A 15649-nucleotide genomic window follows, 5' to 3' on the forward strand; every position below is an offset into this window, starting at 1 on the left:
TTCTTTCTTTCTTTCTTTCTTTCTTTCTCTTTCTCTCTTTCTCTCTTTCTCTCTTTCTCTCTTCCTTCCTTCCTTCCTTCCTTCCTTCCTTCCTTCCTTCCTTCCTTCCTTCCCTACTTTCTTTCTTTCTTTCCTGTACATTTCTTTAATAATTTTAATGAGTTCATCATTTTTTTTTGGTTGGTGGTAGCTAAGATTACAGGCATGAGCCATGGCATTGGACACGCATTCCTTTATTTTGCCATACCCCCTTTTACCTCTGTTCTTACAGACACCTTGTTTTTCAGACTTGGTGATTCAAGAAGTCACCTGGTATATGTGTTCTCAGGTCTGTGTCTATAGTTCCCTTTTACATTTATGCAAACAAGTTCTGGTGCAGCAAACGCTGTACTGGGCATTCTTCTGTTTTTAAATATTTGCTATTTTAAAGTAGTTTTACAAAGGAATTACTATTCAATAATCAATTTATATGTTTTAGTCTTGATTGGTATTGTTCCTGACATTCTTCTCCCCCATTGTAGTACATATGTTCCACATGTATTCTCTTAATTTGTAGCAATTTCACTTTGAATCCCTGTTTTACATACAGATGAGGAATCTGAAGTCCAGCCCTCCCTGGAGTCACAGGGTTACTGAAAGCCAAGTTGCTGGTATACAAACTGGGTTGGGTCAAGGGTGCATCCACAGCCTTCTTGTCCAGATGCAGTATTCACACAAAAAGTAAACTGAGGGGCATAAAGCCTATCACCCCTTCAGTCACAAAACAACTGCCAGGACTGCTGGCTCATGTCTGTCATCCCACCTATACAGGAGGCTGAGATCTGAGGATCATGGTTCGATGGTCAGGCAGGAAAATGGGTGAGACTCTTATCTCCAATTAACTAGCAAAAAGCTACAAATGGAGCTATGGCTCAAGTGGTATAGCATCAGCCTTGAGCAGAAAAGCTAAAGGACAATGCCAGGCCCTGAGTTCAGGTATCACTGTCAGCATAAACAAACCAAATCTCCCCCAAACCCCTAACAACTAACAAGTGGAAGTCAGGTCTTCCTTCCCAGTTCCAAGTTTAGTATGACTGTCACTTGTAGCTCTGAAGTTCAGAAGCTTAGGTGGCTCTTCACTGGGGAGGGTTGTGACCCTACACAGTTAAGCCTGGCCCAACGGACACTGGCTTAACTCTAAGAAATTAGATCAATAATATATTCTTGTTCTGTTTTGGGGTAGGGAGGAGTGTCTGAGAGCAGGACTTGAATTCAGTATCTGATACTTTCGCTTATTGCTCGTACTCTACCAACTGAGCCATATCTCCAACCTCCAGTATTTTTTTTTATTTGAAAGCTGATTAATTTTATTCCAATGTGATTAGCACTCTAACTCTAAGAATTATTTGAGATTCTTTCTCAGTGTGCATGCTGGTCCTTAGGCCTGAACTCAGTCAGTCCCTGAGCTTTTTTTTTTTTTTTCTCAAGACTTGCATTCTTTGAGTCACAGCTCTACTTCTGTTTCTCTTTTTCTTTTTGGTTTTTCCTTCTTTCCTTCCTTCCCTTTTAAAAAATTTTGAACTTTCTTTCCAGGCTGGATTTGAACCTTTATCCTTCGATCTCAGCTTCTTGAATAGATAGGATTACAGATGTGAGCCACCAGTGCATGGCTTTGGTGCTGTTTTTGAACTAAAGTTTTATTTTCCCATGTGGGGTATGGTGTGTGTGTGTGTGTGTGTGTGTGTGTGTGTGTGTGTGTGTGTGTGTGTGTGTGTGTTAGGCCTGCTTAGGGCTTCTTACTGGAGTTTTATCACTTGACTGGTACTTTACCACTTGAGCCATCCCTCCACATCTGACATTTTGCCTGTTAGAGATGTCTCCCGTGAGCCATTGGTGATGAGCTTTCCTCTTTTTTTCTCCCTTTTATATACTTCATAGCTCTTTTTTATAAAAGTTTAAAAAATTATTGTCATGGTAATGTATAGAGGGGTTACAGTTACATTCGCCAGGTAGTAGGTGCATGACTTCTCACACATTGATACCCCTTCTCATGGTTTTGTCCCAATTTCCCTCCCACACTCCCTCCCAATCATCTTGTTTCCCCCTTCCCTTTCCTATTTCAAATAAACAAATACACATATATACAATATATCAAGTAACAGTCAGATACTGTAACAAAATGAGATTAACCAAAGGGCAAAAAAAGACAGAAATAACAGTACATTAAGAACAACAATTACATAAGATAAAGCTCTTTTTTCCATATTCTAGAGATCCCTTCATTCAGCCTCATCCTATATGGCCTTATGCACCTAGGTCTGAGCTATTGTAAAACTCTGCTAGGAGAGTCCTAGATGTGTAATAATTATTACCAATGAGGGAAACAATTGAGTCTGTTCCTCTTGGTCTGGCTTAATTCACTTAATATGATTTTTTTCCAAGTCTTTCCATTTCCTTACAAATTAGCCCCCAATATTCTTTCATGCATTTGTCCCTGATGCTTTTGGTAGGTCGTGTGTCTTCTCTTGCATCTTTCTTTAGTCTATGAAATAGAAACTTAGCATGATGGACATTTTCAGAACATTCCATGTGTGCCAGAAATTCTTCTGTGCACTCTACCTCTTTTAGTCAAGTACAATTTTTTTATCAGCTGTGGGGCTTGAACTCAGGGCCTGGGCACTGTTCCTTAGCTCTTTTGCTCAAGGCTAGTGACCTATAATTTTGACCTTACAGCTCCATGTCTGGTTTTCTGGTGGTTAATTGGAGATACAATTCTCACAGACTCTCTTGCCCGCGCTAGCTTTGAACCACAATCCTCAGATATCATAATTGTGAGTAACTAGTATCATGAGGGAATACTTCTCAAACCTTTACGCCAACAAATTTGAGAATCTAGAAGAAATGGATGAATTCCTAGCCAATATTAACATACCCACACTGAACCAAGAAGAACTAACCCAACTAAACAGGCCTATTTCAAACTCTGAAATAGAAATGGCAATAAGAGACCTAACACCTAAGAAAAGCCCAGGGCCAGATGGAGTCACAGCTGAATTCTATAAGGTCTTCAAAGCAGAGCTCACACCAATACTCCTCAAGCTCTTCAACGAAATTGAAAATGAAGGTTCCTTACCAAACTCATTCTATGAAGCCAGTATAACCCTCATCCCCAAACCAGACAGAGATTCATCAAAGAAAGAGAACTATAGACCTATTTCTTTGATGAACATCGATGCAAAACTTCTCAACAAAATACTGGCCAACCGTCTACAACAACTCACCCAAAAAATTATACACTATGATCAAACTGGATTCATCACAGGGAGGCAAAGCTGGTTCAAATCAATTAATATAATTCAACACATCAACAGGAGCAAGGACAAAAATCACACGATTGTCTCAATAGATGCAGAAAAGGCATTTGACAAGATCCAACATCCCTATATGTTAAAAGCTCTGGAGAAACTAGGAATCCATGGAACATTCCTCAATATAATAAAGGCTGTGTATGACAAACCCACAGCTAGTATTATACTTAATGGCGAAAAGCTAAAGCCATTCCCTCTAAAATCAGGAATGAAACAAGAATGCCCACTCTCTCCACTACTCTTTAACATAGTACTAGAATTCCTAGCCAGTGCAATAAGGCAAGAAGCAAGCATGAAGGGGATCCAAATAGGGAAAGAGGAAGTAAAACTATCCCTCTTTGCAGATGACATGATTCTGTATTTAAAGAATCCTATAGAATCCACTCCCAAGCTCCTTGAGCTGATTCAAAACTTTGGAAGGGTAACAGGGTATAAAATTAACCCTCAAAAATCAACTGCCTTCCTCTACGCCAACAGTGCGAGGAATGAAGCAATAATCAGGAAAGCAACTCCTTTGCAATAGCCTCAAAGAAAATAAACTACCTAGGAATTATCTTAACTAAGAATGCAAAGGACCTTTTCGATGAAAACTTTAAAACCCTGAAAAATGAAATTAAAGCAGAACTGAGGAAATGGAAAAACCTCCCATGACCCTGGATTGGAAGAATCAACATTGTGAAAATGACAATCTTGCCAAGGGCTATCTACAAATTCAACGCAATACCCACCAATATCCCAATGGCATTCTTTAAAGAAATAGAAGAGGCAATCCAAAATTTCATATGGAATAATAAAAGACCCTGTATAGCAAAAACAATTCTTAGCAGAAAGAACATGGCAGGAGGAATTTCAATACCAAACTTTAGACTCTTACAGAGCTATAATTATGAAAACAGCTTGGTACTGGCACAAGAACAGGCCTGACGACCAATGGAATAGAACTGAAGACCCAGATGTTTAAACCACAGGCCTATGGCCACCTAATCTTTGACAAGGGAGCCAAAAAAATAGAATGGAAGAAAGACAGCCTCTTCAAGAAGTGGTGCTGGCAGAACTGGTTAAGCACCTGCAGAAAACTAAAGTTGGATCCTTCTTTGTCACCCTGCACTAGAATTAACTGCAAATGGATCAAAGACCTGGAGGTAAAAGCTGACACACTGAAAACTTTATAAGAAGGAATAGGAGATACACTAGGCCTCCTTGGCACAGGTCGAAACTTTCTTAATAAAGACCAAGAATCACAACAAATCAGAGAAAGGCTGGATAAGTGGGACTGCATTAAACTGCAGAGCTTTTGTATGGCAAAGGACATAGTTAGTAAATTAATTAGGAAGCCTACAGAGTGGGAGAAGATCTTCACCAACCAAACAACAGACAAAGGCCTCATATCTAAAATATATCAACAACTCAAAAAATTGAATCACTCCAAAACTAATCTCCAAAGTAACAACCATCCCATTAAAAAATGGGCCAAAGACTTAAAGAGAGTCTTCTCTGAAGAAGAAACAAAAATGGCCTATAGACACATGAAGAAATGCTTAACATCTCTGGTCATAAGAGAAATGCAAATCAAAACAACTCTAAGATTCCACCTCACTCCAGTTAGAATGGCCAGGATCAGGAAAACAAATAATAACAGATGCTGGAGGGGATGTGGCCAGGAGGGATCACTACTACATTGTTGGTGGGAGTGCAAACTCATTGAGGCAGTGCCTCAAAAGACTAAACATAGAACTCCCCTATGACCCAGCAATTCCACTACTTGGCATTTACCCAACCATCCAGAATCTAGGGCATACTAAATCCACTAGCACAACAATGTTCATTGCAGCATTATTCACCATAGCAAAGATATGGAACCAACCTAGATGTCCCTCAGTTGATGAGTGGATCAACAAGATATTGTATTTGTACACAATGGAATTCTATGCTGCTGTCAGAAAGAATGACATCGCCCCATTTGTTAGGAAATGGAAAGACTTAGAAAAAATCATATTAAGTGAAGTAAACCAGACTCAAAGGAACTTAGGCTCAATGGTTTCCCTCATTTGTCATAATCAGTAGAAACCTTGGGCTCTCCTAGCAGAGACTTGCAATAGAGCAAAACCTTGATACATAAGGCCATATAGTATGAAGCTAATTGTAAGGACCTCCAGGATATTGAAACAAAAACCATATAACGAATGATTGTTGTCCTTAATGTACTATGTTATCCCTCATCTCCTTTGCTGTCCCTTGGTTATCTCACATTGTTACAGTATCTCACTTTGTTATCTGATATATTGAATTTATTTGTATTTGGTTATCTGAAACTTGATAGGGAAGGGGGTAAAACCAATACGGGAGTGGGTGGTGGGTGGGGGGAGGGTAATGGGTACTAAGACATGTGAAAGGGTACCAATGTATGTGAATTAATGCATCTTCTATCTGGCAAATATCATGTAACCCTTTTATTAATTACAATAAAAATATGTATAAAAAATAAAAAAAGACTAAACATAGAGCTCCCCTATGACCCAGCAATTCCACTACTTGGCATTTACCCAACCATCCAGAAACAAGGACATACTAAATCCACTAGCACAACGATGTTCATTGCAGCACTGTTTAGCATAGCAAGATATGGAACCAACCTAGATGTCCCTCAGTTGATGAATGGATCAACAAGATGTGGTATTTGTACACAATGGAATTCTATGCTGCTGTCAGAAAGAATGTCATTGCCCCATTTGTTAGGAAATGGAAAGACTTAGAAAAAATCATATTAAGTGAAGTAAACCAGACTCAGAGGAACTTAGGCTCAATGATTTCCCTCATTTGTCATAATCAGTAGAAACCTTGGGCTCTCCTAGCAGAGATTTGCTATAGTGCAAAACCTAGATACATAAGGCCATACAGTATGACGCTAAATGAAAGGACCTGTAGGATATAGAAACAAAAGCCATATAATGAATGATTGTTGTTCTTAATGTACTATGTTATCTCTCATCTCTTTTGCTGTTCCTTGGTTATCTCATATTGTTACAGTATCTCACTTTGTTATCTGATATATTGGATATATTTGTATTTGGTTATTTGAAATTGGATAGGGAAAGGGGAAAAACAAGATGAGGGGTGGAGGTGGGGAGGAGGGAAATGTGGACCAAGACATGTGAAAGGGTATCAATGTATGTGAATTAATGCACCTTCTATCTGGCAAATATCATGTAACCCTTCTATTAATTACAATAAAATATACGAAAAAAAGAAGTTTAAAAAAAAAAGATGACAAGGCCTTTGCTGTGAGGAACCAAAGGAGACACAGGGGTCAAAGGACAGGGAGGGTCAGGGTGAGCTAGTAGGGGATTTTAGGAATGGAATGGTGCTCAGAGAAGATATGCTTCAGATAGAATTACTCCAGCAAACCCTTACCCTGAACTTTGCTTCCTCCTATGAGCCTTGAACATACTAGGATATTTCTTCCTTCCAGGAACTTTACAAGTTGGATACCATTATTTCTGCCTCTCCTGGGGAATTGAGACCTAGAGAGATTAGGAAATGTACCTAGGTATATGTCTAGTGCCAGATAGTGCTGAGGTACTCTAGGAGTAATGACCTCAACCTGTTACCATCTTGCCAAATTTGCATGCATACTTACTTCATATTCACATGTGCTTTTGACCTAAATGAATCCCACACACATAATGTCACTAAAGCATAGGATAGAAGCCCAGCATGGAAGATGAATAAATAGCATGAAATAAACATTATTAGAATGTCTCTAGACTTAGGTTGTATGTTGAGAACTTTGAACTCAAAGGGGAGATGAGTATGGAGAAGGATTAAAATTATATAAACTAACGGATTAAGGAAAATTCTTTTTGCCAGTTCTGGGGCTTGAACTCAGGGCCTGAGCACTGTCCTTAGGCTTTCTCCAGGCTGGTGCTCTACCACTTGAGCGATAGCACCACTTCTGGCTTTTTTCTGTGTATATGGTACCGAGGAATCAAACCCAGGTCTTTGTGCATGCTAGGCAAGCACTCTACCACTAGGCCACACTCCTGGTCCATGAAAATACTATATACATATGTATATATATGTATATATATGTTTGTGTGTGTGTATACACACAATGGAATTTTAGTCACCTACCAGGAAGAATGATACTACATCATTTGCAAAGAAATGGGTGAGCTTGGAAAAAAATTGTTACGTGAAGTAAGTCAGGCACAGAGAGAAGAAAGATGCATGTTTTCTTTCATATGTAGAAGTTAGTGGGAATTCATAAGTTTATATGTCAACATATACAGGGTCTTATGCACATGTACCAAAACAGATTAACTGAAGTGTGGTATATGGGGGGATGTCTAATTCTTTTGAACCAAGTAACTTACAGTTTAACAAAATGAATAGCAATAACTAGAACTTGAGGTATTGTGGGCAGTGAAGTCAAGGGGAGAGCGATTAGAATAGTGAAGAGAGAGGAGGAGTAGGTGAATGCAGTCATAATATTCATTGTATATGTGAGAAAATGAAACTAGGAAAGTTGAGGGGATGGGTGGGGTTTGGGGAGATGGAGGAAAGGCAAGATCAAGATGTTTTGTACTCCTAAGTTAACATATTGAACTGAAACAACTACTTAAAGATCATAACATGTTAACAACAAAAATGGTATAGCATCAAACTGAGAATACCTTATTGGTGTAATCAGAACCTAAAGAGAAGTAAAGGGTATGCTCACCATGTGATAGAAAGTAATTTAGGGACTCCAGTAGCCCCTTAAAACTTCCCTCGAGGAAACGGCCTAGTCCAGAGCAGGCTCAGAAGCCAAATAACTTGCATCATAGCTTGTTGGCAAAGCAGAACTCAGCAGAGGAGACAAGACTGCTTTCTTACAGGTAAAATGTAAACAGCACTACTACTTCATAGGGACCTTGATTACACAGGAAAAAAAAAATTCAGAAAATATACCAGATACTTAATCATTGCAAAGTATTGTCAGGACCATTATAAAGGTTTTCACTCAGTGCTGTGGCGTGTTGTTAGGTGATGATAAAAATAAGTTTAGCAAACGTACTTATTGTTAGGTGCTGCATACGTTAGGGACGGTTAATATTCCATTTAAAGAATTATAATACTTTGTTCAGATTCTGGGTCGCCCTGGATAAAGCTTTTGTCCTAAAGCATCGTAGTCATTTGCAACCCCAGGCTTCTGCTCTCAGCCTCTGTTGCTGCTTTCCTGGTCCCAGGCGCAGCAAGCTCAGGAACTAGGCCCCGCCCAGGAGCGCAAAGCCACGCCCACCACGGCTGGTCTCGACTCCAGGACACGCCCTCTCCCCCCTCTCCCGCCCCCTGCGGGGCTCCCTGACGGCCGGCGCACTGACGTCAGATGCCTGCGCCTCTCGGCGCCTGCGCCGCGGACTGGAAGGTCGTCCCTGTGACCGACTCGGCGGTTGGAAGTGCTGTCGCCATGTTGTCGGTCGCCGCCCGTTCGGGCCCTTTTGCGCCTGTTTTGTCGGCCACGGCCCGTGGGGTGGCGGGCGCGTTGCGGCCCCTAGTACAGGCCTCCGTACCTGCCGTCTCGGAGCCGCCGGTGCTGGACGTGAAGCGGCCCTTCCTGAGCGGCCAGGCCGCGAGCCGGCCTTTGGCTGCCTCCGTGGGCCTCAATGGTGAGCCGGGTTGAGGGGCTCCCTCGGGTTTGAAGGAGGCACATAGGAGTTGGTGGGTGTCTGAACCGGGGGTGGGGGGGTTGTACCGATGCTTGCGGCCTCCCCGGGGTCGTCCAGGGCTGCCGAGCCTCCGCGCATGCGCACCCCACATTTGGCGGGCCCCGGTGACGCGGGGGGCGGGGGGGGGGGGCTCCAGGACTCTGGGTGCTTTTGTTAGCTGTCATCCATTGCACACCTTTGTCACTCACCTGTGTTACGCCCTGGACTAGCCCACCTGTATCTCAGCAGCCTGACCAGTACCCGTGCTTACTGGTAGCTTGACCTTGACCTTACAGTTCTTAAATAGCTTCCTTAGGATGGTAGGAGGCTTAGGACAAAATCCTGCATGCGAGCTATTGGTGTAGCTTGGAATTTTAGAGATTATATATATATATATATAAAATATACTTTTTTTTTCCCTGCCAGTCCTGGTCTTGGGCTCTGGGCCTGACTGAGCACTGTCCTTGGACTTCCTCAAGGCTAGAGCTACCACTTGAGCCTCAGCACCACTTCTGGCTTTTTCTATGTATGTGGTACTGAGGAATTGAACCCAGGTCTTTGTGCATGCTAGGCAAGCACTCTACCACTAAGCCAAACTCCCGGCCCAAGCTTGGACTTTCAGTAAGTAATCTAAAAGAAAATAGGCACTTATTAATAATTGGGAAGTTCACCTTGTAATCACTACTGTACTACCTTTAATGAACCCCACATCTTCTTCCCCCAGCCCCAATCCAGCCCCCGGGGTCAATTACATTGTAGAAATTGAGGGTGTTTGCAAGTGCCTGGTTAAAGGGTTTGCATGCTAAGTTCAGTCCTCAAGAGGAGTCCTTGGCTCATACCTGTCATCCTAGCTACTCAGGAGACTTGATATCTGAGGGATAACATTTGGAAGCCAACCCTGGCAGGAAAGTCCATATGATTCTTATCTCATTGACTAACAAAAGCTGGAAATAGGAGGATGGCTCAAGTGGAGGAACACCAGCCTTGAGCAGAAAGCCAAGGGACAGTGTCATAGGAACAAAAAAAGCTGATAGGTTCTATATGTTAGAGTTGGACACTAAGAAACAAGACTCTGCTCTTTTCAGGGGCCTGTTCATTGTCAGCCAATCCCAGTTTACTTCTGGTCTTATCTTGAAATTCTCTTCACCTGTTCTGCACAGGATGCTGTAAGTGGACACATGGGTGCTTTGGCTCAAAGCCGACAGTTTAGAATTGAGCACATTGACATCTTCCTAGGTGTTCAACTATAATATCTGGCCTACCATCCTGGGCTCTGGTTTCTGCATGGGTCAGGCCTGTGGTGTGCCACGTTTGGACTGCTCCTAGTGATCCAGACCTCCCTAGGGTGATAGCATTTTATGCTGCTTGGTCCCAGTGGCAATTGAGTATGTACCCATCAGTCATACTGCTCCTTAGGCAGGGCAGGACAGTTTCTGAGTCTGCATTCATTTACTTTCTTATGACTCTCCTACTTGTCCCTGGCTTACTCATCCTTTCAGCTTAAATTCAGGGTCCAGTCAATTAGATTTTGAATTGCTGACTCTTTTTATGTGTTTGTAGAATAATTCCTATTCTGTATTATTTGTTTGTGGGTGAGCTTTCTGGCCTTGAGTCTTAGGGCATACAAGGTCTCCTTTAGTTTTCTGTGTCCTGTAACTTCAGCTTTGGGGAATGGTTGGTACAGAATATTTATGAATGAATATATTAAGGAATTTGAGTGTTTTGAAGAAACTGTCTAGGGCAAGAGTAGAATGAATGCCCTTGTTCATTCCAAGTCTGTCTTTGGGCAGAGAAGCAAAAACGGAGAAAATTTCAATAGTAAAAGTGGAAAGCATCATTGAATTTGTCAGGTGTCTGAAGTGTTTCTTATAAAAATTAGCAGCTTACCTGCCTGATAGAGATATACTCAAACCAGGCAAATAATTTAGAACCTTAAGGCCAGATCTCTTTTACTTATAGAACTTTACCTTAAAATGTTTGGTCAAATAGTTAATGGGAAGATAAAAGCGTCTGAGTGCTGAGTTTATCCTTGTGTGTGTGAATTTATATCATGACAAGTCAAGCCACATGGAACTCACCTTAAAGATTTTTTTTTTTTTTGCCAGTCCTGGGGCTTGATGCAAGCCACAGGGTCGGGAGTTTGGCCTAGTGGTAGAGTGCTTGCCTAGCATGCCTGAAGATCCAGATTTGATGAACCACAAGTGCTGGGCTCTTGTGGATACTTTTTTAATGTAGAAGTGTGAACTTTATCTTTTAACTAGGAAACAACACATGGTCGTGGTAGCTGGCAGTGCCATGGGAAAGGAATTGGTGTTTGATTCCAGATGTCAGTGTGCCATGTCAAGTTAACCTGAGTGGTGATAATACGATGTAAAGCCACACTGAATCCATCTAGCTATCATTGGGAATCTCAGGGTGCTAATATCTAGGTCTCAGGCTCCTCTGGGGAAAAAAATGAAAGTATTAAGTAAGAACAATATTGAGAGTGATTTGCTGGGTTCTCTCCTTGCTTATGAATATTTGTGGTTCTATAAGGTTATTGGCATACAAAATTAATTCTGCCTTGTAATGTTTGAATGGATTATATAGTACAAGACAATGTGGTAGAGTAGGATAGAATTGGAATTTATTGCAATGAAGATGCATTCTATAAGTAGATTTTTTTTTTTCTTTTTGGAACCAATACATTTTCTAACACTAAGGAACTTTGTACTGTTTTCTAAGAAGGAGAACCCTGTGGTGTATTTCTTAAAACAAATTTATAATTTGCAGGTTTTTGTTCCCTAAAACATTGAAGTGATACTGGTAAATTCAGTTTTTCCTTATGACACCTGTCTATTTTAGGACATACAATAAAAATGTCTAATTTGAAGGGCCCACAATAGCATGAAAGAAGAAAAAATAATGTCCTTGTATCCTATTTGTTTTACCAAGGAAGCAGATATATGAAGACTTTTCTTTTTTCTCTTACTAAATTGAATAGCTTTAAAAATAAAGAATTTCAGTACGTATACAGAAGTGTTCCATTCAGCATATCAGTTCATGAGCACACTGCATCTTGATCATTGTCACCCCTCATTGGTTCTCCAGGTCACTCAGCCCTCCCCTCAAGCTACCTGCTGCCCTTCTTACATGTTTACATTGAATAATTCTTCCTCCTGTTCTGATAAGGATGTCCTTCCCTGCCCATTAATGGTTTTGTTTGAAGATAAAAGAACACTAATTTGCACCTTAGAACCTAAAATAGAAATCCTTAATTTCTGTAACTACAGTATATTAATAGATGAAAGAACGAATATGATCTTAAGTTTGTATTTTATGTTGTAGCAATTCTTCCAGACAGCTTGAAAGAGTAGCTGTGCTTAGGGATAAAAGGTACACATGGGGCCGCGGTTTAGCCTAGTGGTAGAGTGCTTGCCTAACACGCATGTAGACCTGGGTTCAATTCCTCAGTACCGCATACATAGAAAAAGCCAGAAGTGGTACTGTGCCTCAAGTGGTAGAGCTCTAGCCTTGAGAAAGCCCAAGGACAGTGCCCAGGACTGGCAAAGAAAAAAAAAAAGTACGTGGTTTGACTTGGCTACCTAGCCAGGCATGTGAGGAAGTTTGGGGTCTCCCCTAGTCTGGAAAATATAAGAAATGCTTAGTGTGATGCAACTGGATTTTCAGAAAGTGAACTATTGCTGCTTATTGTGCTGTTTGACTTCTAACTCATGCACTGAGATGGTCAGCTATGTTCAGCCAGCCACAGGAGCTTAGTGCTAGATACTACCTTTGGGATTTTAAATACTAGCTGTGCCTGTTTGGCATTCCTGAGATGAGTGAGAAACACATTTCACATCTCCTGCTCCACTTTTTGTGCTGGTACTTGGTTTTGAACTCAGGGCCAAGATGCTGTCCCTGAGTTTTTTTTCTTTTTTGCTCAAGGTAGCTCCAGGGCTTGAGCCACAGCTTCACTTGTGGCTTTTTGGTGGTTCATCAAAGAGTCTCTTGGACTTAGTTGTCCGACTGGTTTTGATCCAAGCTCCTCAGATCTTGTCTTTCCTGAATAGCTAGGATTGCAATTGTGAACCACTGGCTCCTAGCTTCCTATTTCATATGTGTAGAATTTGGTTTTGTACTTGTGAATTGATAGAGTTGGTCTTGTCCGAATACCTAGCTAACTGTATTTCTGGACCCTCTGCTTTGTCCTACAGTCCCAGCTTCTGTCCGCTACTCGCACACAGATGTCAAAGTGCCTGACTTCTCTGATTACCGCCGCCCTCAAGTCTTAGACAGCACCAAGTCTTCTAAAGAGAGCAGTGAGGCTAGAAAAGCGTTCTCCTATTTGGTCACTGCAACCACAACCGTAGGTGTTGCCTATGCTGCCAAGAATGTCGTCTCCCAGTTTGTCTCCAGCATGAGTGCCTCTGCTGATGTGCTGGCCATGTCCAAGATCGAGATCAAGCTATCTGATATTCCAGAAGGCAAGAACATGGCCTTCAAATGGAGAGGCAAGCCCCTGTTTGTGCGCCATAGAACCAAGAAGGAGATCGACCAGGAAGCTGCAGTGGAAGTGGCCCAGTTGCGGGACCCGCAGCATGATTTAGAACGTGTAAAGAAACCTGAGTGGATCATCCTGATAGGAGTCTGCACTCACCTCGGCTGTGTCCCCATTGCCAACGCAGGCGATTATGGTGGCTATTACTGCCCTTGCCACGGGTCACACTACGATTCTTCTGGCAGGATCAGGAAGGGGCCTGCGCCCCTCAACCTTGAAGTTCCCGCCTATGAGTTCACCAGTGATGACGTAGTGGTTGTTGGCTAGACACTTGGACCCAAGTCCCAGGCTTCCTCCTGTCCTAATGTCACCTCAGGAGAGTTTCGAGGAAACCTTGTGTACTTCCAAGTTGGTTGATTTGCAATATTTGAATTGTTGATAATGTATTTGCATATGTTAACGTGAAGTAAATTGAATGTCATGTTGTCCTCCCAAGCATTCACTTAATAAAGCCACTGTTAAATATTAAGCTTAATCACAGACGAGGAAGCTACAATGTCTTTGGTAGCTCGTTCTAATTAAAGATTACAGACTGGCGTGCAAGACAGTTGTGAATGTTTCATATTTGTTTTCTTGGCCAAATTCTTGTTTCCTGTTTTGTGTCAGGGACATAGATTCTATTAATGCTTTGTTTAGCATGAGGGAAAAGTTCATTTCCAAGACTTGGGACATGTTTTTGTCCCACAGGCTTCAGTGAATGCCCTGTTTTCTCCTCTGTTCTGTACTCGGATGATATTGCTGAATGCAGTGTTTGGGAAAGAGTCCTGAAAGAGATGTTTTCTCTGAGGACTTTCTTCTAGGTCTGGCTAGCTGGTATCTGCCAATGGCATCTTTTTTTCCCCCCCTCTTTTGTGCCAATACAGGAGTTTGAACTCAGGACCTGGTATTGTCCTTGATCTTTTTCTCTCAAGGATTGCACACTACCACTTGAATAACTACTCTACTCCCAGTTTTTGGTGATTAACAGAAGATGAGTCTCATGGAGTTTCTTACCTGGTCTTTGAACTGTGATCATGAAATGTCAACCTTCTGAGTAGCCAAAATTACAGGTGTGAACCATTGGCACTCAGCAAGGCCAAATCATCCTTCCCTTCCCTTTTTTTTTCTTTGGTATCCCTCAGTAATGTACTTTTAGTTCTTTAAGCGTCAGTCATAGGGCTGGGAGTTTGGCCTAGTTATAGAGTGCTTGCCTAGCATGCACAAAGACCCGGGTTTGATTCCTTAGTACCACATACATAGAAAAAAGAAGAGGTTCTGTGGCTCAAGTGGTAGAGTTCTACCCTTGAGAAAGCCCAACGACAGTGCTCAGGCCCTGAGTTCAAGGCCCAGAACTGGCAAAAAAAAAAAAAAAGTAGTCATGATTCAGACTATGCTGGGCTATATGGTGAGACCCTTACTTAAAACCACCAACGTGTGGCAATAGTATATTTGAGAGCAGATTTCCAAATTGGAGGTGAGTTTACTTCATGTGGTATTGTAGATGTTTATGTTCCCAGTACTGTTGTAGCCCCTCGTCTGTCACATTAAAGGAACAGCTGTGACTATACTGGCCCCATAAAAATAAGCCTGCTGGGATTGTTCTTGTATTAATGGCTCCTCCCTGTTAGGACTTTTACCTTCTTGGCATGAGGTAATGAGGTGGACATGGGAAAGACTGTCAGAATTGCCTCCTGCCTGGATGCATGATCTGGCTTAGTTAACAGGTGAGGCAGGACCAAGGTGTGCTGAGCCCCCAGGAGCAAGGAAGGCAGCATCACAGCTACCTTTGATGACCTGGCTATTCGGAGCTAGGTCAGTGGTACAAGTCCTCTAGTATGGGTCCCTCTTGTGAGTGAGCAGTTGTAAAAGAGCATACTAGATTAATGGTTGCTTTTGTCTGAAGGGACTTGACCCTAGATGCAGTGCCCTAGCAGCTAGCTGTATGAGAAACACCAAAGTTTCTTTTCTAGAATAAGTGGGTTGTAATGTTGGTAGGAGTACATTTTATATTCTGCCTCTAGATAGTGGAGGAGATGGTGGCAGAGCAAGACATTTTCAGTTGTGTGTGACAGATGTGCATGCTAAAATTACATTGC

General features: G+C 41.9%; 1 protein-coding gene across 1 annotated transcript; it reads left to right on the top strand.

Moving 5' to 3' along the window:
• The first annotated feature begins 8729 nt into the window (after positions 1-8729).
• On the top strand, positions 8730-14117 carry Uqcrfs1 (ubiquinol-cytochrome c reductase, Rieske iron-sulfur polypeptide 1). The gene is made up of 2 exons (XM_090321917.1): positions 8730-8995; positions 13231-14117. Exons 1-2 carry the CDS (start codon positions 8797-8799, stop codon positions 13839-13841), a joined length of 810 nt encoding a protein of 269 aa, XP_090178043.1. The 5' UTR covers positions 8730-8796; the 3' UTR covers positions 13842-14117.
• The last annotated feature ends 1532 nt before the right edge of the window (positions 14118-15649 follow it).

The sequence above is a fragment of the Megascapheus bottae genome, chromosome 31 (genome assembly GCF_031878675.1).
Source record: "Megascapheus bottae isolate mThoBot1 chromosome 31, mThoBot2.hap1, whole genome shotgun sequence".
In the NCBI taxonomy this organism is placed as follows: domain Eukaryota; kingdom Metazoa; phylum Chordata; class Mammalia; order Rodentia; family Geomyidae; genus Megascapheus; species Megascapheus bottae.